Below are 24,851 nucleotides of genomic sequence, written 5' to 3'. Positions count from 1 at the left end.
TGTTTCTCTTTATCATTTCATTTTTCTTTACCTTTATTTATGCAAGAGTAATCAAGGGAACCAAAAAAGAGATTTCAGTTTCAGACAGTTAATACGTAGTCATACTGTATTTATACATAGAAACCCTCGCTCGGGTAAAGCCTTTACTTTGTCGTCTATAATCTTAAATTCGTATTTTTTTTTCTTAGTAACGTCAATAGACCTCTTGTTGTCTTCTTTGTAATGAAATAGGAAAGTTGAGGGAAGTGTTTTGAAGACATTGGAGTCTACCTATCTAGTCGAAATACTCTATAGCCTTCCGAAGCCAGGAGATGCTGTTAAATAAAGTGTTCTTTGTGTCCTTATTTTACTTTTTAGTAGTGTCATCGTTCTGTTACCGTGGATTTGATTACGTTTGTTTTTCGGGACTTTCAGATCTTACGTAAAGGTGTTTCTATACTTGTTGAAAGCCATTTGGTAACCTCTGAAAGTAGTTATTGTCGGTTATACTCTAGTGCGTTTGTTGCATTTCACTATATATCTGTTCCCTTTTAAACGTGATAATTTCATCTCTCAATTCTTTTAATCTTTTATTTTGTTTCTGCATTTATATGTACATGGATCGGTGCAGAAATCAGAGCGGCGCTGAATTGACACAATTAACGTCCGTTTCCTGTTTCTCTGCTGTTCTTCCGCTCAGGGGGCCTTGTGTTTCTGCTAAATATATATTTACAGTATGGTTTGCATTCCAAAATTATTTTATGTGTCTTTGTCGGTGTATGTTTATCTGTTTTAATGTTATGTTTCTATATTTTATTCATATTTTGATAAAAGCTTTGGAGCTTATGTTTATGCGATATTTAATCATACCGAACAAAATTAAGTTTTCTATTCTATAATTTCAAAGTATGAAAATTGCTCAACAATCATCTAATGACCAAAATTGTATAAATTTTGATTCAGTGTTAACAGGTTAGTCGGAAATTGTATCCCCGAAATAAAAATTAAACGTCAGATATAATGCCGTTGAACACAAAATGTAATCAAGTGCCATTTCTGGAGAAGCAAAACTGGACTAAAGCAAAACCATATTTCGTAGATCTATATTGTTGAATAATTTGTTTTTTATTCATAGTAACTCGTTTGCTACAGAATGTTTTGCCAAAAGAAAACAAATAGCAACAACATGGACATTTAATACGTATTACATGCACAGTAAAAATCCAGAAATAAGCGAAAATGATATTTGGCATACGGATACGTGTACAAGCTACACATTTTAACTCTACCAAAGAGGTGTGTTCTACTTCCTGTTATTAGATTCAGTTGAAAAGCGGAATTATAGTTCACCGTGTTTTGTTCTAAGATTGGAATCGCCATTCCAAACAACAACATTCTTTTTTAGGAAAACTCATCAAGCTGGGAACTCATCAAATACAAATGTAAATTGTGTTAATTTACTCCTTGATAAAAAATAGTGTACTAACGACGTCTTTCCTGTCAATTCATGATATTTTATGAACAATTGTGTCATTTCGTAATTGTTCTGATTTTTTATACATGTACATGTATACACTTATACTAGCATAATCCCCAAAATAGATTAAAATTAAGTTTTTAAATCTGAGGTGTGCCAAGACAAAACTTACCAAAATTACAATTAAATTCCTTAACCTACAGCATTGTCACATGAAGTTGTGGACATAAGAATTATCACCTTTTTTGCATGATCGTTGTTATGATGTATCCATCAGCACGATGAAAACTGATTTATTCAACAGGTCATAGTTTTCCTTTCCTCATTTGTCTACCCCGGACTTGACTTTTTATGAGCAACTCGGCGGGTGTTTCTAGAAAAGCAGAGGACGCTTACCCTACCGGTGCACCTGGTCCATGCTCCCAGTTTTTAGTGGAGTCCGAGTTGCTAATTTACTTCTGTTACTTTGTATGTATGATTTTAGTTACTTTATGTTCTTTGTTGTGTATGTCTGTTTTCCATGTCTGGTCTTTGTCCCTGGATTACATTCTTTTGATTACCGCTATAACCTTGGTTCCCTTGATTACTCTTGCATTAAATCTGGACATGATTTTTTTTTCTATTTACTGGTCAGAGAGGAGATCGTGGCGTTTTCAAGACAAAAGCAATTTCTCCAATCTGCTCACCAAAATTTTATTCCTCAATGAAAGTCGTTGTATGATAACTCATTTATGAAAGCAAAATAGAATAGCAATCTGTTATACACATTTTCTTATATTTTGGGCATGAACCTGTTTCACTATAGCGGATGAAAAATTGGTTGGCGAGAATTACTTGATGGCAAGAAGCACTCCTTGACCAGTATATTTTTATCCTTACAAAGAAGGTATACAAGCATTTCTACTTAAAACCAGAGACATACATGTACATGTACAGTAAGAAACTTATTAATTAGCAAGTTCATTGATAAATTATCACATGGCAGAGAATGAGATTCCCCAACATTTCCATTTATTTATTAAATTACTTTTTACTATTTTGATAAAATGAATTTTAGAAGATGCCCTGAAGATGTAAAGAGTGGGAAATTGAAAATTTTATAAATAATAATCTTTTGAAGCAAAAAAGTTGTGATAGGTTTAAGTGAAAATTATGAATTTAATTTTAAATTATTTTCATTTTCGTAATAATTAAAGGGGTTGATAACTTGTTTTCAATACTTTTTGTTTGTTTGTTTTGGTAGAAAGAAAAAAATAAATGTGGTATGATATTGTAGAATGGGAAACTGAAGGTATTATTTCAATATTTGCAATACTTTTTTAGTTATGATCATTTAAAGTCTGGTAGTATTGTTGATTAAGTAAGTATGAGATCTTGTTCCATGCCGCATGTGAATATGAGATTTCAGTTAATAGAGTGAAACTTCTCCAAACCGGACACTTAGAAAACCAGTCTTCCTTTCAAACCTGCCATTCTAAAAAGTCCCGGTCGATATACCTTAAAACCTGTGTGGTTTGTCTTCAATAGACTGGCTACCCCCTAAAACCATACATCGGCCAGTTTTTATGTAATTAAAATTCATTCACTGACTGGTTTGCATTTCATCAGTGGACAGATGATAATTAAAGGGACAGTAGTTTAAAATACGAAATTAATCCACACATCACATTTTGTCACTGGTTGGGTGTTAATTGGGTGTTAATTGATGTGTACACACATCAGGCAATCAGGGTCATTTAATATTACAATCTTTAAACTGTCAATTAATGTGGGTGTCATCCTGGTTTGCATACATTTAATTACCATACTAATTAAATAGTTAAATAAACAAAAAAGACAATGGGTTCATACACCTTGAAGACCTATAGTTTGTTTAAAATATGTACAATGAATGCATAATATTTTTTTTACCTGCAGAAAATATATGTTGGCATTCTGTTGAGTTTTGTTTTAGTATTGATTGCGTGTTTTATTTAATGTGTACATTTGTCTTTCATTTCTAATAATCCTATAAAAAATAAGTAAAACATTATTTTTTAATCAATATTTTAATAACAAAATCAACAACACAAGATAAGGGACGAGACAATTCATTTTCAGATAGCTTGAATCACAACAAATAAAATAAATAATTTGCATATACTAAGAATACATATACAACATTTAAGACCCATTGTATCAGTTTCAGCATTAAAATAAATATAAAATCAGGTTAAATTATCAGAAATGACAAAGCATGAAATATATTACAATGTTTGTATCGTATAAAAGTTCACTAATTAAGATGCAGTAAGTGAGAAGCGGCATCTGCGTAGTCTGTCACAGTCATAATCCGCTGCTGATATCTGTCTTTGAGTTGCTGTAGTTGTGTGTTGATGCGTCGGTAAACTTGTCTTTTGGGTGGACGAGCTCCTCCTGCTGAGTACTGGATCACTGTAATTTCTGTCATGGCCTGGGTAGTCTGTAGATTGTTGGTACTGGTGTGACCTCGGATTTAGATCGGTCTTTCATTTTCTGTATTACCCTCTTGACATCAGTTTTGGATTGGTTGCTTGGGTGGTTGTGTTGGTATCCACGTTTGACCAGATGCCCATCATGCATGTTGACTGTAGCAGGACATGTGTTTATGACACATCACCAATATATGCGTGTGTTGCGTTGACTTTTGATGCTGTAGCGATACCCATTTAAGACTAAGCTGTCTTTGCCAAACTTGTTTTTAACAAATTCAAGTGCTCGTAGTTGTGCAAATGCCATTTTTACTTTTGAATGATTGAAATTAAAACAACTTCAATATTTATAATGCTTGAAGCTTGTGAGTACATCTCATGGCTTAATGACAATCTAGCTTTTAATTGTTTAAAGGTTGTAATTAATTATAATTATGATAATAATTAGCTATGATGCTGAATACTTGTTCAGCATGTTTAGTTTGCATATGGGAATACAGTTGGCTTGGAAGCTTAACATTAAGGAATGTAATTAATTTCAACAGACATTAATTAAGGATAAACTATAAAACTAACTTTACAGTTTTAATTTTTTTTATTTCATTAAGTTCATAATTTATTATGTAAATAATTGTATTTTTGTACTTTAATCCCAATATTGACAACATGTACTAAAATAAAATATTAAATAATGAAATATTTCATTTAAAACATCATCAAGTTTATTTTGATATTCTCATAACAATATCTTAAGATTTTAAGTACAATTCTTCAGGTAAAATACAGGTGCAATTAAGGTGACCAATAAAGAACAGACTATAATGATTAAAACAACAATTTCATCTTTGTTTATTTAAACCTGCAATTAAATGTATGCAAACCAGGATTAAACCATTAATGTGATCTGTACCCAAGCCAAAACATTAAAGAGGTGAAATTATTAAACTTTGTTGATAGGTACATAGCTGAAACAATACAAATGATTAATTACCATCAATAGCCCTTTGATCTTTAATACATATTCTTTCAAAAATGTGAACATTATTTTGTTGGCAGTACCGTTTGTAAAATCAAATCATTTACAAATGATGCAAGCTTTGAAATGTAATAAAGAGCCCAAAGTTTTGAATAGGCATTATAAACATGCCTCAACCAGCAAACTGACAATGTATAGGGTTATAGAACACATAAATGGAAACAACTCTCAGAATGCATTGCTATTTTTAACGAAACCACCCACCCCTATAAACTGGCCATTTCCTCTTTTCCCAGTGGTGGCCGGTTTGGAGAAGTTTCAATGTAGTTGCAAATCTCTTGTATTTTTAGGTCCATAGGTCCATGTTAATACACAATCAAACAATTGCTAATTCCCTTTTAGGTACAGAGTACAGCTCGGGACACTGAATTCCAAAAGGGGATGAAGCAGTTGCATACATGTACGATGTTGTAGCCTGTGTACACACTAAATGATACATGTCCACAACTTTACACTAAACCCAGAGTATTCATGTAGCATACCTGTTAACCATTTGAAAGCTCAAAGAGTTAACCATTTGAACGGTCAAAGAGGGAGATCTCCCTTTTTTCAGCTTTTCTAAGAGGGAGATTAGTGTGACAACCTTTTGCGCAGAAAAAAGGATAATTTTGCTAGAAATCCAAATATGTGTAGGAAGATAAGACAAAAATATGAAATCTCTGATAATTGTTATACATTATTGTATATATGTTTCTCTTTAAATATATAATACAAAATGTATGTAGTTTATGAGAATAAAGTTCATCATCGGTATCCTTGTTAATCTACCAGGGATTTCTAATTAAAATTTGAGTAATAAGTACAACAAAAAGGTTAATTATTTGTCGATTGTTTCTGAATGATTATTATTGGGTATGTTATTTAATTATTTGTATCAATTTAATAAGCCATTTAAAACATAATTTTTGCAATATTTTTGCTAAGAGGGGGATTTGGTGGAAAAATTTGTGAAAGAGGGAGATTTGTGTCTCCCTGGTGACAGGAGATTTTCTCTAAAAGGGAGATTGATCCAAAATGAAGGATTCTCCCTCCTAAAGAGGAAGGGTTAACAGGTATGATGTAATAAAGTAGAACATAATAATTTCCACGTTCAATTCATTACTGAGGTACATTGTATATAATGTATGGCATAAAAACAGTAGAACTCAAAGGCATATTATCATCTTACTCTGCTTAATACACTTGCCACACTTTTAAAACATACTTTATTTTAAACTATGTACTTTTATTTTACAGTCTCGTCTGAATAAAATAAGAACTTAACAAATGTGTTTGATTACAGATAGAAAATGGATTACAGTAGAGTTTGGCGTCCTGGTGAATGCATGCCAGATATCCTAAGAACAGCCAGTTTGAAAGTAGTGGGTGACTTTTTGCCTCCACAGAGAAGTATCACTCCAGCTACAAGATACAACACGTAAGAAAATTTTTTTTTTTTCATAGATAAACAAGGAATGAACAAGCAAAAGAAAAAGAAATGTGAAAATGGTGTGGACTCAGCATTACAAGAAATGATTTATTTAATGTTTTTTTTTTTCAATTAATTCATTTTAACAACTGAAAAGTTAAGTAATAAACAGATGATTATAGAAAAACCTTTTATTTTAAGTTTCTTTTAAAATATTACATGATATTAAGCTCCATACACCATTTTAGCCCTGATCCTGATTATGAAAATGCAGAAAACATCTTGGGGCGACTTGAGGAGAATGTTACACCTTCTCCTCTTATTAATATCAATTGTGAATGTTTGTTAAAACACACTCTTACAAAGAAGCAGCAGGATTTGTACTCCAGTACGCAGTTTAGTGGCTCAGACTCTGATGATGAAGGTTGGTGTCAATTAAATGAAAATACTGTAGATTTATCTGTTGGGAGAGGATGCACATAGGCATAGCCTATTATCCAATCCCTTTGTTTATTTTATGAAATATTTGGAATGAAATTCATAGTGCTAACAATATGTCAGCAAATATTGTAGAGATGTAAAATTTAATAGACTTGTTACTGCTTAAAACTTTCTGCCTACAACTTTATCTAATTTCTTGGCAAATAACCAAAGGACAGCTTAAATGTTTCAGTCTTGGCTTACCAATAATATTACCTCATTATATAATAAAAAATCCTTCCATGGTATTGAAAATAGTGCCTATCCCATATTACTACTACAATATCATATATCAATATTTTGTAAGAAAATGTAAATGTTAGAAGAAAGTAGAAAAATGTATGTCTATTTGTGCAACCAATTTTAGGGTGTTTTATAAGAACCTGTACAATTTGGTTTACAACAGCAATTTTGTTATCATATCATAGCATACTGTACTTGTGCATTATATAACAATAAAACCAGCCTTTCAGATGCTTGCCAGGCACTGATTTAAAGGAGTCTGGAAAGTCATTCTAAAAAATTAGGGGGAAGTTTACTTAAAAACTAGATTTTGCTGTGATGTCCCTCCAAAAGTTTGTTTTTCTCCATCTTACCACAAATTATGAATATTTAACCTATGAAAATGAACAAATCCAGGCCTTAGAGTCACAAAACTTGAAAAATTACTTAAGGTTGAGAAAATTCTTAACTGTTTATGACATCATCAATTTCAAAGACTTTTATTTGAGTTACAATGAAGGTTAAGAATATTCTCTGTCTTCAGTATTTTGTAACTTTTGAGGTGCCAGGCTAGGTTATTATACAAAAATATTTTTTAGTATTTAATCTCTCATATAATACAATCATTAGCATTTGTATTTCATATATTCAGGTACAACTATAGCCATGCTGTTGAAAATGTTGAGTGTGTTACCTAGTCGTCTCCCTTCCAAGACTGCAAGTAAAGCATTACAGACTGTACTGGATGGATATATATGTAAAGAGGCCATGACACAGAATCAAATGGCAGCTGTATGTATAGTGGCTCTTGAATACAGTACACCCTGCGAGTATAGATTCTTATACTTATTTTATTACCTTGTATATTGTAATCATATTCACCTGACAGGTAAGACGGGATGTAGGTGGTACTTCAAAGGATAATCAGGGCAATAATAAACTCCCAGCTGGGAGTATTTTATTGCCTTATGGAGGAAGTATGCCAAAATCACTCCAGGATTTTTATGGCATTTTTGGGAATTTCCTGGAGTCATTCCGAAAAGTGACACCAAAATGGGACTCTGAGAATCTATACTCTCTGGGTGTACTGTAAATCAGAAATCTGTATAAACCAGACATCTTTAGATAAGATTCAATATGTTTTGAACCATTTGTCTACAGAGTTTCAGTTTAGACAGATTTTACTGTATTTTCACACAAATACCTTCATTTTCTGCAGTATTTTTTTTTTATGACAGAAGTATGTTGACAATAATGAAAGTAATGAATATTGAAAGTACAATGTTAGGACTGAAAATGCTGTAAAATGTACAAACTTCATTTTTTTATATTCTTTAATTTTGAAAACTCAAATTATGTTTTACACAAATTTCATTTAAAATATTTACTTAAAGATGTTTGTAGTGATTGTACTAATTGAAAAAGTTATTTCTGCTTAACCAACAATTCATTTATAGTATTCATTCTAGTGATTTGCCTCAGTAATAGTCATGAAACAAAGAAAAAAGAGCTTTCTGCCATTGCATTGTATTTGCAGTGCATGCAATAGACCATTTTTATATCAAGCAGGGATTGTTTTTGCTTTTTATTCTTCTTTTACCAGCCAACTTTCAAATTTTTGCTGAAAAGGTGGAGTCTGAATAATGAAAATTAATCCAGTACATATCAGCCTTCTTTTTCTATTTTTCAGTTACATGTATATTATTTTTGGTTGATATCTTTCTGAATCTCTTGAGAACTTGCTTATAGTTTTCCGCAGTTTGTAAATACAAAGTGTTTGTCTGCATCCATTGTGGTCTTCCACAGTTTGCAATAGACAGTACTTTTTTAATAACTGACAGTTCAAAGTAATTTTTTATTCATAAAACTGTTGACATTTTGCAAACATTATTCTGACCTTAATGGTTACTTATTGCATAGTCACATTATTAATAGTAAAATGAACAGGCCTATGTAAACCAATAGACTTGTTGCTTACTTTACAGGTGATCTCAGTCTTCCACTAACATGAAGCTTAGGATTAATTGAATTGACCATATTTAACATCTTTTCATGAAAGTTAAAGTCTAAACTAGGTTAGATTGTTTACTTAGAAGATCTCAATTAAACAAATACATAAATTATATAAATTCTTTTTTAGACTTTACCCTTTCTAAAGGATTCACATTTGGTAATGCAGGAATTAGCATTGAATTTCCTGTCAAAGGTAGGAGCTGTACAAGAAAATACAGAATTGATGTTGGATAAAGGAATCATAGACAACTTGAAAGTGATTATCTCTACTCTACAGAGTCCCCTAATGACTGTAGCTATTCAGCTTATTCAAGTGGTTTGTATAAATAAAATGCAAAGTGCTTAAGTTTATATTATCAACATTTTAGAAATACATGCAAGATAACCATGAAGTCACAAAGATAGATATTGTTGGTGTATTGGATAAATGTATGATGTATGATACCTCATAAAATCAACCTGTGTATCATGTATACTTACCCAAAACACCATAAATTTTGTTTGTCTTTCTCAGAGATATAACTGAAAGAATTACTGATCAATATCTTAAAACAAATAAATTTGATTTTTAGGGATACAAATTGTACATGGATAATCTAGAGGTACTATTTTACTGATACCATGGATACAGTATTAGAAAACCAAGAAAAATCCATTTCAAATGAAGGGTTTAAAGACAAATAGTTTACAGCCTCTATCCACTAAAATCTGTTCACATATCTGTGTTTTAGTTAGTATCTCATGAAGGGTTGAAAGACAGATGGATAGAGCCTATATCTACACAGATCTATCCAGCTTTAATGTCACTTCTACATAGAGATGGATCAACCCTTGATTGCAAATACAGTATCTGTTGTGTATTGCGTGAGCTGACACAATATACAGAATATGTTGAGGTCACACAGACCCAGATTATACCTGCTGTGTCAGTTATCAAGGATTGTAGTGGAAAATTAAGGGTATAGTTTGATATGACATTGTGCATGACTTAAGTAAAACTGACACTGTTTTATGTACAAATGTATTACTATCAGTTAGCACTTTACAATACATATAGGCCTTTGTTAATGCTGTCTCTAAAAACCTGCATAAACACTCCCCTTTTTTGGATTGTAGAATTGGTTCGGTTTAGATATCTGCTTGGATTACCCAGTTAAAATACCTCAAAAGTTGTAAGTGGGGACTTCAAAAAATGTCTGGTCTACATCTTTTCTATTTGTTCAGGGTTCAGTTTAGACAGGTGATAAGTTTACCAAGGTTAAAATACCTATAAAGTGATATATAGGGACTTCATAAAGTGTCTGGTCTACATGTTTTCTATTTGTTCAGGGTTCAGTTTAGACTGGTGATAAGTTTACTGAGATTAAAATACCTCAAAAGTGATATATAGGGACTTCATAAAGTGTCTGGTCTACATGTTTTCTATTTTTCAGGGTTCAGTTTAGACAGGCTTCATTGTGTATAATTATATTTGTTTGTTATATATTATAAAGATTAATGTTACATGGCATCCAACTCATCACCAATATTAAGATTATTTAATGACAGCTCAGTATCAATTAAATGAAAGAAGAATTTGGAATATTTTATTCCATAGTTCTAAGGACATTTTAAGCCTTGTATTCCATTTCTACATGGGATTCGGACAAAAGCCACCCATACGAAATTGTTTGATTAATGTTGAAAAAAAAAATTATTAAAGTAAGGGGGCTATTGTCCAGGGGACTTTTGTCTGGAGCGGCATATGTCCTTGACCCTTACTACTACTATATGATTCTTCAGAATGACATGGCATGTGATTTTGTTTTTCATTTCAAATCTAACGAGTTCTTCACAATAACAACAGTGCTTTTGAATTTGTAAAGATAAATCTGTCTTTATCATACATTTTCAGGAGGTATATACAGAGATCCTGACAGGATTACTGGCCCACACAGATGTTCTGCCACCTGACATTATAGACAGTGGTATAGTTCCATCTACCATCAACATGATCAGAGATGGTCCTTGGTTAGTCCATCAAGTTTCATTTTTCGAGTTAATTTATCAATCAAAGTTATTAGGTAATTTTGAAGGATATGAAGTATCTGGGTAAAAAATAAGAACTATTAAAAATTTAAAAAATATAATGTATTACAGGTCATTCTTTAATATTTTTTAATTAAATATGAAGAATGCATTTGTATTGAAATGATTTCGAGAATTTTATTTTTTCTTCCAATAATTGTTTCGGCAGTTTCATTTTTAAAATAAGGGAATCTGAATAAATGGTTATCGTAAATAAGGAATAAACCTGCTGAAGTGCCACATGTAGATTCACTTATCAAAATGAAAGTAGGCTTTTATAGATAAGAACTTACCATCATTGAATACTGTTACACATACTGAGTTTAAATGTAGATGTATGTTTTAGGACACTAGAGAAATGAGAGGTACAAATTGACTTGTTTACTTTGTTGTATTGCATGGGGATGTTAGGGTACACCTATCTGCATGCGGAAAATGTACAGATTACAAGGAATGTCAATCTTAAAATATCTGTAGCATGCCTCTGTATAGTTAAATTATTACATGTATGTTTGTGAATTGGAATAATAAATATTAGTATCACAGGCCTGGATTTCATAAAAAAATCTTAAGTGTTTCCTCAAGTCTTCAATTTCAAGTGATCTGATCAGTCAAAATTTGAGTTGAGGAAGGATTTGAAGAAAATCTCAATTTGAGATGTTTTATGAAAAGGGTCTTTGATTCCTTAAAAGGATGTTGTCAAAATCTACAAATAGTATGAGGTATGATTTGCTCCTAACCCTCTATTCTGGACTTGTAAGAGTGGTCAAGAACAATTGAAAACACTGTCACCATAGCCTTAACTTGTAGAATATTCATTAAGCTCTCTAGTAGATCCAACCTACTGATACTTCTAAGAATGATATGCCTTTTAAAATGTGACAATTCAGATAATATGATGTACTACTGGTGTTTCAATTAATTTGGATGAATTTGGAAAAAAAATCTTTTTGGAAGCAGAATGAAATAAATAGCCTGGAAGTTGCATGGTATGTATATATATAATTTGCACTAGCATGAACAAAGAACACTTAAATAAAATATGCTTAAATAATGACTAAAAAGGAATATGAAAAATCATAACAGTAACAATATTTTTTGTCCATATTTTTGCAGTGGAACACAAGTCCAGGCTTTGAAGCTACTAAGTGGACTGTCTGATAAAGAGTCTGGTATTCCTGCTGTGATAGACAATGTTCGTGCTGTGCCTTATATTATATGCTCCATCAAAGAATCCAAGTGCAGGTATTGTTGTGATGTTGATTCAATAACTTTAATTTGCTGTACTTAATTTACTTTCTAACATATTGCTGTCTGTGCCTAGCACTTCGCCCTACAGCAGCAACAGGAAAAGAAAAAAAATTGACATTACATTGTGTTTTGTCACCTGTGTCTTCAATATTATTCTATGAATTCATTGATCAAGGTCTTAGTCTTAAGATATGAATTCATATTGCCTTAAACAATTAAAAAACAAGTTCTAGAAATTCTCATTTTGATTTATAGTAAAAGACATTACAACAAAATAAGTAAAATTAGACCAAATAGAATCATTTATAATGAAAGGAATATTTCTGTATGACAGGAAGATCTACAGTAAAGTTCTTTAAACATGTACACAAATAGAGGAGACTATTCTGCTGTAAGTATATATGAATTAGAAAAATTTAGTCTATTGATGAGTTTTCCATGTACCCTTTTCCTTTACGATGATTTTACACATTTTCTATACATGTATTAAACATGGACTGTGTTACTGTTTCAGAAAAGTGAAGAGAGAAGCATTGAAAACTCTATACAACCTGACTAGATCAAGGAGACTTGGCATGTGTAAAGATTTCATGGTTCATGCTTCCAGTTATCTTATTCCAACAGACAGTGGATACTCACACCTGATGGGAAGACCTAGTTCTGCAGGGAATAGGGTGACTACCCCAAACAGAGGGAGCCATGTGGAGAAAGACAGTATATTGTGGAAAGGACTACATCGTCTTATCAAGATTGTTGGGAAAATTCTCACCAAAGAATGTAAGTATATCCTCTTCAAATGGACTTGATCTGATCTACTTGTTTCTTCTATTAAAAAATCAAGTTGCAGTCAGTTGCTCCATTTTTAATGATTATCTTTTCAAGTTACTCATATAGTCAGATTGAATTTTGATGATGAGAACAAGTTCTTATGAGTAGTTGTAAAGAATATATGTAATTTTCATGATATTTATTTCATTTTAAGACTTTAATAGGTGTTTGATTTATTTTCAGGTTTAGCAGAGGCTGACAAAGCTGGGAAGGTAACAAGTGTTGGTTACAAGCCTTGTATTGATATGTGTCCAGTCAGAGTTATTTCCCTTACTAGATGTGTTCAACTTCTCCAAAATGTTTGTATGTGGCCATCAGGAAAGAACAAACAAGATATCAGCAAACTTGATCTCAAACACTTCACAGAATGTGAAGTGCAGAGGTAAAAAGAAATAGACAATTACAATGCAATGACTGGACATATACAGGGTTATAACTGCTGAAAATGTGAGACTTAGCAGAGCATATGCTCTAGTTAGGGCAGAATTTGTATGTCAATATTCCTGTCAAGGGAATGCAGTGTTTTGCTCTTTTACTACAAAGAATTACTCTTATAACAAGAACAACCAAACAATGCATTTTGACTTCTCATATTGAATGATTGCAGGAAATAAGAAATCTAACATCTTCAGATCTAATAATGCATTTGTCAATATTATTGTTTTCAGATTATGCAATATTTATGTCTGTATGTTTTAGAAATTGAGACTGGTTCAATGAAGCATCAAAAATTGGGACCAGTCTTAATTCCATGCACATCTCAATACAACAAATAAGATTTTCAGAATTCTCATTTATGTGACATTGATGATCTAATAACTTCTTTATTTCAGATTAAGACTATCAAAACTAAACAGAAACCTTTCTCAGAGAGTTTGGGATACTGTTGGTAACACTACCATTCAACTACTTGGTGCTTTCAGTGATAAACTTACTAGTGTACATATCATTGCTCAACAATACAAAGAGGGCAAGGGGAATCCTTGTTTACAACATTCCAATGAGGCTGTCTCCATGACAACCTCGCCTAGTCAGGAAGCCATTAACAAAATGGTGGACAGGAAAGGACTTGTTGATTTGATGTGTATTTTTGAGCAGGAAGAGTTAGATTTGATCAAGTCTCTTCTGGAGCTGCTGTTGTGTATTGCACTGTGTTCTTGTAAAGAGTTTCCAGACTTAACCACAAAGAAACAGAAATCGCCACATCACATTTCTAACCAAGGTCATGCCACAAGGTCAGACTCAGCTATTGGGAAACCCCCATTACCAAGGAAGTTCATGAGACCATCCAGTGCCCATCATCCCAGACCTACTTCTCCTGTGAAAGAGACAAAACAAACCTGGGTAAAAGAAAACCCACATCTTACAAACACTTTAGATAGGTAATTATGTATAGTAAAAGCAATTTGTTTTTGCTTATTTTAATTGCAAAAAAAACAATTATTAGCCATGCATATTCCCTTTTTTTTTTTTGAATAGATGTTAGACAGAAAGTATGTCAAGAAAATCGATAGAATTGATTTTATTTCCTAACATGCACAAATAAGTATCCACAAAACTAAATTACAGTATAGTGTAGTTGAATATACTTATGCAGAAATTTTATCGATTGGCATATTAATGTTATATTTTTTTCTTATAACTGGTATGCTTGATACCTGGCCCCAGTGCCACAAAACTTGAAAAATTACTTAAGTCTGAGAAAATTCTTTACTACTAGTGAGGTTATTAGTTTCAATGACTTTGATTAGAGTTAAAATGGAAGTTAAGAATATTTTTAGACTTAAGTATTTTTCAGGTTTTGGGCACTGGGGCCAGTAGAAGCTTCTATATTAACCTACTGGAATTAACTTACAGATTTAAAGCATGATGCTCACCCACCATTATAAACTTGAAAATATAATGTTAATTAAAATTTCTATTGAGAGGAACACTTCTCATGCTGGTCAGAAGGTATGAAAACTGAGCAGACATCAGGGAAACATGTTTTTTTTTTAAATTCTTGAATGTAATTTCTAGTTTCTGTGTTAACATGAAACAATTTAAATTTTCTTTTCAAGGAAATGGCCATTAAATTTTTGAAGATTATTAAGTGAAATATTGTCTGTAATTTTGTACAGGCATACATCTTCCAATGAAGATTTCCATGGAAGTCACAGTAAGACAGATGTTAGTCATTTCCATGCTGAGTTGATGAAGAAGGAAGCAGCCACTGAGAGAAGAATAATTAGGAAATGTCTGTATGAAGCTGATACCATCAAGGTTGTTGGTGCATTCCTTAAGTCTTCACACTATGATCTCCAGGTAAACCAGCAAGATTTTAGTCACTGTATTTCTCTTTCTTAATTTGGATGAGTTCGATCCCAGCCAAGTGACATCAAAGATTTTAAAAATGGTATTCACTGCTCCTCTGTCATGCATGAGGTATCTAAGGGGATACAGTGACGACTGGCTGGCTCAGAGTCAGAAAAATGTGTCCAAGACTAGTGGCATGCTTACCTATGGGTGGTTGCTTCTGTGAAGTGGCACAATAAAGATCTGGCTCAGGTTGTCATACTAGAACAAAGCAGGATATGTTCCATTGGTAAATTGCTCTTGACCTGAAATACATGAAATATCTGCAATTAAATCATATTCAGTCAATTAATCAATGTATATTTTGAGAATGAAAAAAGCTGGAAATCTAATTATTGAAATATCTGTTATTATGATGGTCTTAGTGCCTCTATTTAAAAGTAGTAGTATAGTTTATGGCTTTAATGCCAAGTGAAATTCAAAATATAGACATTATTATCAATTTATTCTCAATATTTATCTTGTTAATCAACTTGGTAAATCATCGGAAAAAGTAACCAGTCAAAATGGGTTTTTGTATGTGTTCTGTCTACTTAACTTACTACAGTATGTTATAATGCAATTTTATATGTTTTTGTGGAGCATTATTTTGTCAACATACTCTTTAGAATTTCTATGAATTACAGGGAAAATATGCAAAAGATTTGCTTTTTCAACATTTAGTATATTTGATTTTTCAAAATACTTGAATCTTACCCCATTTTTGCTGGTAAATCTTTTAATTTATATTTTTTGACCAATTGCTTGTTGATTTTCCTTCTTTTATATATCCAATGGAAAATGTTGAAAGTGATGCATATTTTTTTTTATTTAAATTAAGTTCTACCTTTCATACATATATCTAAAAAACCTACATGAATGGTTTTAAACTCATGAAATGAAATACATGTATTAAGTTTGCAAATGATAAATTTAACTTTAGGAAATTATTACCACAAAAATATGTCTCTGTTCCTAAATATGTTAAGAAATGCCCATTCGACACATTATGCACTATACATTGTAGGCATTGTCCTGTCAGATTTTACGATGTTGTATTCAGCCATTAGAAGAGAAAGTTTATCCACAGGCAGCTCCTCCTGCCACTAAGCAGAGAATTGTCAGGTATACTTTCCAGCTTTATTTGACCACTGAGATTGGAGAATGCAGATGTTTGGTCTCTCCTTTTATAACTATATACCTCACACTGAGAGTAGGAGGTGTATGGTGATAGGGGTACTGTTCTTCCTTCCTTCTGGTACCCATCTCTTATCCATTACTCCTACTCTGTTGAATGGAAGAAATAAAACTTTCACAGAATCTTTATAACTTATTCCTATTGTGCACCTCCTTAGTTCTTGATCAAAATCAACTTTGAGGTTTCACATGAGCAAAACGTGGACTTCATCATTTGTGAATAAAGGGACATTGGGATATCCATATCTCATATCCGTTACTCCTTCTACTTCACTGATAGGAATGAATAAAACTTGCACAGAATCTTAATTACACAATATATTATGCACCTCCTATTTAAGATTTTAATCCAAATCAGTTCGGAGTTCAAAAAGTGCATGTTATCAAATAAGGGAGTGGATGGTCAAGGTTGTAAGCATTGCTTACAGTTTTTCTAGTTTTAACTGTCTGTCTGGTCTTAAGGTTGGATTTGTTTTGTGTCTTTTTCCTATGAAAATATGTCATATTGTTATGTCTCTTTGCACACACATGAAACCAGAAAAATGCCAACCAGAGCATTAGTGCTTTGTTTCAACTCAGAATCTGGTAAATGCAAACATTTGGTTCTGAATTTCATTAACCATAGTAAGGCTCGTTTGTCTACCCCGGACTTGACTTTTCTAGAAAAGCAGAGGACGCTTACCCTATTGGTGCACCTGGTCCATGCTCTCAGTTTTTAGTGGAGTCCGAGTTGCTCATTTACTTTTGTTACTTTGTATGTATGATTTTAGTTACTTTGTGTTCTTTGTTGTGTATGTCTGTTTTCCATGTCTGGTCTTTGTCCCTGGATTACATTCTTTTGATTACCGCTATAACCTTGGTTCCCTTGATTAGTCTTGTTATATTTAATCTTAATAAATGTTATATTCACAGCCATGTGTATCAACTTTACTTGGTTGGATTTTATCTTTTTTAATCTAGGAATTATTCTAGGATATAGGTATTTTACCTGCATCACCAACATTGAAAGTAGGTCTGGTAGCCCCTGTACTATGTATGGCTGTCCATCTATTCATGCTTCACACTTTAGGTACCTACTATGTGTAATCTGTAGCTCAAAAAGTATGCAGCCAAAATAATTTAAACTTTGGACAGTGTTTATATAAATATTAAAGATTTGCTCATCATATTATGTAGAAATTTTATTATCTTTTTCCCTAAATATTTAAAATGTAGAACTTTGCCAACTTTTGGCACTTTATTTTGTGGACAGTACCTACTTTGTGTAATCTGTAACTCAAAAATGTTAAATCAATATTCTTAAAATTTTGCACTGTGTTCATATACAAATTAAAGATGTGCACCTCATATTAAGGAGGAATATGATGATTGATTTTTTTTTCTAATTGAACTTAGCCATTTGTCAGCAGTATATAAAATTTGTAACCCACTCTAGTTTTTTTCAACTTTTGGTATTTGGATACATGTTGAAGATAGGTGTGTGCTTACAGCTTACAAATATGTGGAGGTTATTTGACTTAAATTATATTGGTCTATTTATCAATGGAGCCACTAACTTTATATTGAAACAAACAACTAATAATAACTATCCTCTTCAAGGTATATAGTGCCCATTATATTATGCATGGAGATGGTTCCTGTACTAAGTGAATAGTGTATTTTTTTTATATTTTACAGACCCCAATCAGCAGCTGGTGCCAAAGAACATGATCATAAAATGAAAGTAGCCTTTCACTACATGTCACCAGAAATTGCCAATCTGATCAGGGATGCTCTGGGGCCTGATTTTGATGTAGTTGCTAAGGCACAGGAAGCAGTTAAAGTGGAGACAACTCCTATTGATGATACTGATGCTGTAGATAGACTTACTTCTTGTTAGTATGAATATATTTAAGTAAAATGTGTAAGGATGATAATATTTCTCTCATTTCAAGCCTGAAATACATACTGTTTCAGTTTGTCTAGATAGATAATTTTTCTAATTTAAATTGCAAGACGTAACTGAACGATGAGAGTTTAAAAATTGAAATATTTTCTGTCTAGAGAGTAAAAATATTGTTTTGACACAAATTATGGTGTTAGAATTCTATTTTTCTAATGACTTTTTTTTATCTTCATGTGTACTTAATATTGGGAGTGTCAAAAAAAAAATATGCCTTTTGTACTTAACCTCTGAGAACTCGTTTTGATGACATAAAAAACCATCTACTTAGAACAGAAAGTCTCTAGAGAAGGGAACACTTTTTTCTCACACCTACCAGAAAAGAAGAAAATCTGACAGAAATTATAGAAAATGTAATAACAAAGATCTGCAAAGTATTCAGTAAATAATACTACAAATTACATAAATCCTTTTCAAAAGGTTAAATCCAAACAAAGAGCAGTTGAATAAAAAGACAAACTTTCATCTCCTTATTTATATCATTCTAACAAAAACTAGATCTTGGTATTAATTAATTTGTAGTAAACATGAAAATTATACATTTGAATTGCTGTAAATAGATTATAACCATTTTTTTCTGTACTTATGCAATAATTGAAAACATAAGTCAATGATCGTTTTAAAATTTTACAGATATGAAATCAAAAGAAACATTCAAAGTAGAATCCAAGCCAATCCCTAGTCATGAGAGACCTATAGTCAATATATCCCGTCCTATAGCCAATCAGTGTAGGGAGTGTCTACTGAGGGAGGTTCCTACCAATATAATCAGTAGTATTTTCTCCCAGTCAAAAGATGTTAGAAAATGTTCTGTGTTACTACTGCAAGATTTGGTACACTTCGGTGATGTGAGTTTTAATGAATGTGTTCATCTTCTATACATTGCATAAAATTTTTAGAAATCTCACAAAAAAAAAGGAATTGGTAGATACCTGCTTTTGAAATTATATAATCCAAATTACTGGTTTTTTTTTTTACAATTTTTCTATATCACATTAAAGGTAATTATTCTTGGTATCATTTTTATAAAAGAAAGATTTGATGTTTAAACCTACATGCACTTGTTCTTCCAAATGTTTTGTATCTTTCACAGGTGGAGAATCACATGACATTGTCTAAGTATGGCTGTATGCAGAGGTTGCTCGACTTCATTAGGATCAATAAAGATGATGAATTATTGGAAATCATTGGTAAAAGTTTATGGAAAGTGATTTTTTTTAAAAGATAAATTAAAGAAAAAAACATTTTGTAAGAAGTGTTTATGTATGTATGGATGATGTAAATAAATGCTCATCCTTTGATTTGACCTACTTTATGATTGCTGAGTTGGGGTATACATAGCACCTCAACAAATGTAACTTGGTGATGAGGCATTAGTAGTCTAGACAGTTCATTGTTATAGAATGGTCATTGAAGTGTGAAGAAATGTACCTTAGACTTGTTTTCTTCCACTCTAAAATAGAAATCTTTTTTTTTCAAATCAAGATTCTACCTTTACATCTCTCAATTTACTGTATATTAACGTCCAATTTTGACAATTTTTACTTCATTATTAATGTCAGAGTCATGTCTGGATCATAAAATTGTAGATCCAAATAGCTATCACCTTTTGTGGAGATCTTGATTTACTGAACACTCACCCTAATATCTTTGTCATTATTAAAGGTCTGATAATCATTCAGATGTTAGTATCTAGTGACGAGAGAATCAAACAAGTGTTTAACAGATATGGTGGAACACGACTGCTGACAAGCATGGCTCGACTAACTACTGGATTGTTACGGGAGGAAGTCACGAAGACTTTACACACTGTCTCTAACACAAAATCTGGTCAGTATTTAGGTTGAAGTATTTTCTAGCTGACTTCTCTGAAGAAAACTGGTATTAAGTGAATGATCTTAAAGATGCAATGGCTGCTTTAAGTGTTGTGTGCACAGTTGTAATTACAGCCACATTGACCTCAGACTTACTAACACACAACTGAAGAACCTTCTCAAGTTTGAGAAATTTCATAACCATAGTTCACAGCTGAAATGATGCATGTACTGACATTTGTGCTACATGCACTCTTAACTGTCCGCAAAATTTGTCAAACAGTATGTCAAGGTACATACATGTACACTTAACAACAAAAATCTAACTGACTGTAAACACATTTTCAAAAGGATATTTTGACCCTTCAAGACAGTCAATCTTGATGAGAGCATAACAATTTATACATTGCGTGCATTGCTTTGATGTTAATTTTAATTGGACTTAATTGAAAGTTTAATTATTTGTGGTTGTTTGATGTTATCAGTCTTTGGTTGTATATAAATTTTTATTATGTTTTGAAGTGAATCCACATTGGAGTCTAAACTTAAAACATTTTTTGATTTTATGAAAAGATAGAACTCTTGGGGTTCTTTGATATTCAAAATCTAATTGTGTGAACAATAATAGTTAAACATCCAGTTTAATTTCTAATATAGGTCAGACAAAGAAACTAGTAAGACCAATGTCAGCTCCAATGGCCAGATCTAGATCCCAGACAGCTAATGATATCTGGAGTGATGTAAGTACTGTTTTATAATACATGTATATAAACTATTTTTAACAAAGTTAATGGCTTATACCAACACTTTGTATATTCAGCTATGTATTGAATATGTAGTGCATCTCTTTCAGTGTTGATTGATGGATTTCAATGAAAGTTTGTGCTGTTGTAGTCTGGTACCTAATGATGTGTTTGTTGTATATTATCATGAATAAGAAATAAGTGGCAGTCATCCTATAGGATCACTCTGTCCATCCCTTTGTCAATTACAAACTCGTTTCTGGGCTGTAACTTTTTCTTGTCTTTTGATGTGGGCTTCTGATATTTAGCATTTAGGTAGATATCTTAAGACGATGTATTGCATACCATAGGTAGTTGGTCTGTGACCTTGAAATTTGACCTCAAGGTTGAATTCCTGTTTTTTTTGGGTTTTTTTTGTGACAAACTTGTGTCTTGGCTGTAACATTTTTGTCTTTTGATGTGGGTTTTTGATATTTGGCATTTGGGTAGATCACCTTAAATCGATGTGTTGCAAACCATAGATAGTTGGCCTATGACTTTGAAATTTGACCTCAGGTATCTAATTCTTTTTTATTTGTTTATATGGTTTAATTGCCACAGCTGGGCCAACAGAGATGGATTCCATCTCAATGATTTCTAGTTCATTTAGGTATCTTAAATAAAGCTCTTCACATGTTGCTATTGTGAAATAAAAATTATTAATCATTTTTCATATTACTCATTTAGTTCAGATTAAATTAATTCTATGAAGAAACATTTAATTATAGTTGGTAGTGTGTACAGTCAGTTTATTTGATTTTAAAACTTTGGTTCCTTTTAGATTCAAGATAGATGGAAAACTGAAGACAAAGTTAATGCTATTCTGGGAAGTTGGAAAAAGTGACAAAGATAGATGTTTACAACATGCAGAATAAACAAGATGCATGATTATGTTTGCTTTAATTGCTTGATTTTTAAGATTCAGCTTAAGGCACTGACCATTTTATACTGAGTGAGGGCCTGGGATATGACGTATGATAAGAATTGTTTTGCACAAGCAAGCACAAAATTTTTATTTACATTTCAGCAGCAACCAAAGCAATATTTTTATTCGAAAATTTGCCTTGTTAAATATTGGTGAAAATATAGAATCATTGTTTTTTTTTTTTTCAATGGATGAGTAAAAAAATTGTTCTCCAAAATTTGGAACATTTATTTTTTTTTTCAAAAGATCCCAGCCCCCTCCCTGAAAATGGTTGTGCCTAATATAGATTGAATAGGTTATATACAAATTTACTTTTGTGCTATAAATATCAGCTAAATGACTGTGATATTTGCTTTTCTTCCACATTGTTCAAAAGGACTTTTCTAATACAGAATGCTATGATAAATGGTAGAAAATTTTATGTAAGACTTTAAGAACTATATTGGTAATTTATTGCTAGATGTGATAATGATACTAAAGAAATCCTTACTTCAATAAATGTCTTCTTTTAAAAGATGTAATATGGTACTACACTATTTTGCCACAAACCATGCCAATAGTTATTTTTCATATTACCAACTTTGACTTTCATTTTTTTTATAAATTTAAAGCGGTGTAACTTTCCAACCTGACAGTCTGGTTTACTGTCCCATTGCAGCAAAAATTTGAGCCATGTTTACTTTTAAATAAATTATTTCAAATCATCCAGGTACTTACAAAAGTGAAAATAAGTTTCAGTTTCAAAAAAAGAAAATGTTTGTTGTTCTTCCTTTTCCCAATGAGACTGCCAACCAGGTTGTCATGTGTTAGAGGGTTATGTCCCTTTAAAAAAAAACTTTCTAAGATGGCATGCACTCCATAAATATGAAATAAGGACAATACATTACGTGTAATGGGATTGTTATTAATTTTGGTTTTTTATTTTCATTTGAGGGGGAACAATATTTAAAACACAGGTATGTCTTGTGCTTTAACTCAACTGTATGTTTTGGTGTGATTTTTTAATGATATTACAGTAATCAACTTTGATTAAGAAAAACATATGAAGTTCTGCAGTTTTCATATTGTTCATGAGAAAATAAAAACCATTCAACATCATTTATAATAGGCATGGCTGAATTTGTGGTCTTTTTTATCTTATTTTTTATTCTTTTACCTTAGTCTGAAAACCCCAAAAACCAAATACACTTGCCAAATGATTGATTAGTTATAAAGTCCAATGAAAGATAGTTCATACCTTTCTGAATGAGAATATTGTATCAATCTATCAGTACCAGAGTAACACTTTTATCTATAATTTAGACCTGCTAGATTGCAGATACAAAAGTACGAAAAATACTGAATCAAACTAAATCAGGCACATGATTCTAACATATACATGTACAAATGTACATACATTGTACTTAAAGAGGAGTTATGAATTTCAGTTTTTACATCTTTGGTATGACTTGGTCTGAGATTGAATTAAAGACCTCCATCACCTCAATGGAAACATTTACACTAAGCAGTCAACATGTACTGAGAAAAATAACCGTTAATAGGTCAGATACATAGAGGATGTGGCAGACCAGATATATTCCTCCAAAAATTACTTGTCTTGCCTTGCTTGGCATGTAATTCTTTTTTTTTGTACCCATGACCTCAAATCCTGGATCTGCCACTGATTATGCTATTAGACTGTAGAGTACTGTTCATACATTGCTACACCACACAAATGAAATAGATATAATAAAAGACCATTCATGACCCAAATATGATTACTTAGAATGTTAAGTCCTACATGTTAATTTGACAACCCGCGATGACAATCCACCAACTAAAAATTGGTTAAATGGAATTGAACTAGGCTAGAAAACAATAATATACTTAGTATAGAAACAAGCTGTAAACAGATTTTTACACATGTCAATCAATATTTCTGTTACTAATGGTATGAATGGCATAATGCCAAATCGATGAATATAGTTGGTAAATTCGAGTTCCATCAAATTTCAATAATGATTTTCATCTTTGAAGTGATTGTTCTCGATGGTGCACACCATGTAACTTTAGTTTTTCTCCTGTTTGGTTGCAATTCATGTATTATTCAAATTAGTTGATAGTGCAATAAATGTTTGTTGAGTAATATGCTACATAGTTTCATGTTGAATAAAATGTGTTTGATGAATGATTACCTTATATTTTTTTCTTTCACGAATCTTTCAGAATTTGTCTAATTTTATTTTGCTTTTTAGCTTAATATGAGGTATTACTTATCACTTTTGGTCTGTTGTCTTCTGTGAATGTATTTACTCTTTTTTACAAATCTTAATCCTTAATGACCCAGTGATCATGGATTCTAACAAAATTTTGTCACAGGTATGGTTTAACATTGTGTCAATTATTCTAATTAGGTTCAGAACAATGTTACTTTTAGAACTTGAAAATTTTATTTACCAATTTCAACCTTTATCTCCAAAACTATGATATAGATATAGAAAAATAAATGGACCTTTCTTCTTTGACTTGGAATGCTCTAAAATTTGCAAGGGTTAAAGTTGTACTATTATTAATGCCCTAGAAAGACCAAAATGAAAACAATATAATTGCCAGTATTCAATTTATAATTTTTTGTAAACATATGGACAAATATTTAGTTTAAACATA

General features: G+C 31.8%; 1 protein-coding gene across 10 annotated transcripts; it reads left to right on the top strand.

Moving 5' to 3' along the window:
- The first annotated feature begins 1,286 nt into the window (after window positions 1–1,286).
- On the top strand, window positions 1,287–23,162 carry LOC148614493 (uncharacterized). Of its 10 annotated transcripts, none has more exons than XM_088588591.1 (21): window positions 1,287–1,421; window positions 5,285–5,342; window positions 5,867–5,994; window positions 6,225–6,359; window positions 6,599–6,774; window positions 7,705–7,844; window positions 9,193–9,381; window positions 9,797–10,024; window positions 10,960–11,075; window positions 12,249–12,377; window positions 12,898–13,160; window positions 13,395–13,593; window positions 14,045–14,593; window positions 15,332–15,515; window positions 16,573–16,670; window positions 18,420–18,616; window positions 19,318–19,532; window positions 19,778–19,874; window positions 20,350–20,514; window positions 21,156–21,238; window positions 22,062–23,162. In XM_088588591.1, the coding sequence occupies exons 4-21, from the start codon at window positions 6,232–6,234 to the stop codon at window positions 22,122–22,124; spliced, it is 3,219 nt and encodes a 1,072-aa protein (XP_088444717.1). In that variant the 5' UTR covers window positions 1,287–1,421; window positions 5,285–5,342; window positions 5,867–5,994; window positions 6,225–6,231; the 3' UTR covers window positions 22,125–23,162. The 10 variants fall into 10 exon arrangements, with proteins under 10 accessions (XP_088444717.1, XP_088444713.1, XP_088444711.1 ...); XM_088588588.1 differs by adding an exon at window positions 2,262–2,342 and having other exon boundaries at window positions 1,301–1,421; window positions 5,285–5,994; XM_088588587.1 differs by lacking the exon at window positions 5,867–5,994.
- Window positions 23,163–24,851: the final 1,689 nt, after the last annotated feature.

Source organism: Perna viridis, chromosome 6 (genome assembly GCF_037379345.1).
Source record: "Perna viridis isolate PV_CMFRI_1.1 ecotype Kerala chromosome 6, ASM3737934v1, whole genome shotgun sequence".
In the NCBI taxonomy this organism is placed as follows: Eukaryota; Metazoa; Mollusca; class Bivalvia; order Mytilida; family Mytilidae; genus Perna; species Perna viridis.
The sequence above is the reverse complement of the archived record's forward strand: the minus strand, read 5'-3'. Positions and strand labels throughout refer to the sequence as shown.

Excerpts from the sequence above, each read along its gene's own strand:
- LOC148614493 (XM_088588592.1), top strand. The coding sequence starts at position 6,232 with ATGGATTACAGTAGAGTTTGGCGTCCTGGTGAATGCATGCCAGATATC. Across the intron at positions 12,378-12,897 it reads ATCAAAGAATCCAAGTGCAG|AAAAGTGAAGAGAGAAGCAT; the intron begins GTATTGTTGTGA and ends TTACTGTTTCAG. Across the intron at positions 14,594-15,331 it reads CTTACAAACACTTTAGATAG|GCATACATCTTCCAATGAAG; the intron begins GTAATTATGTAT and ends AATTTTGTACAG.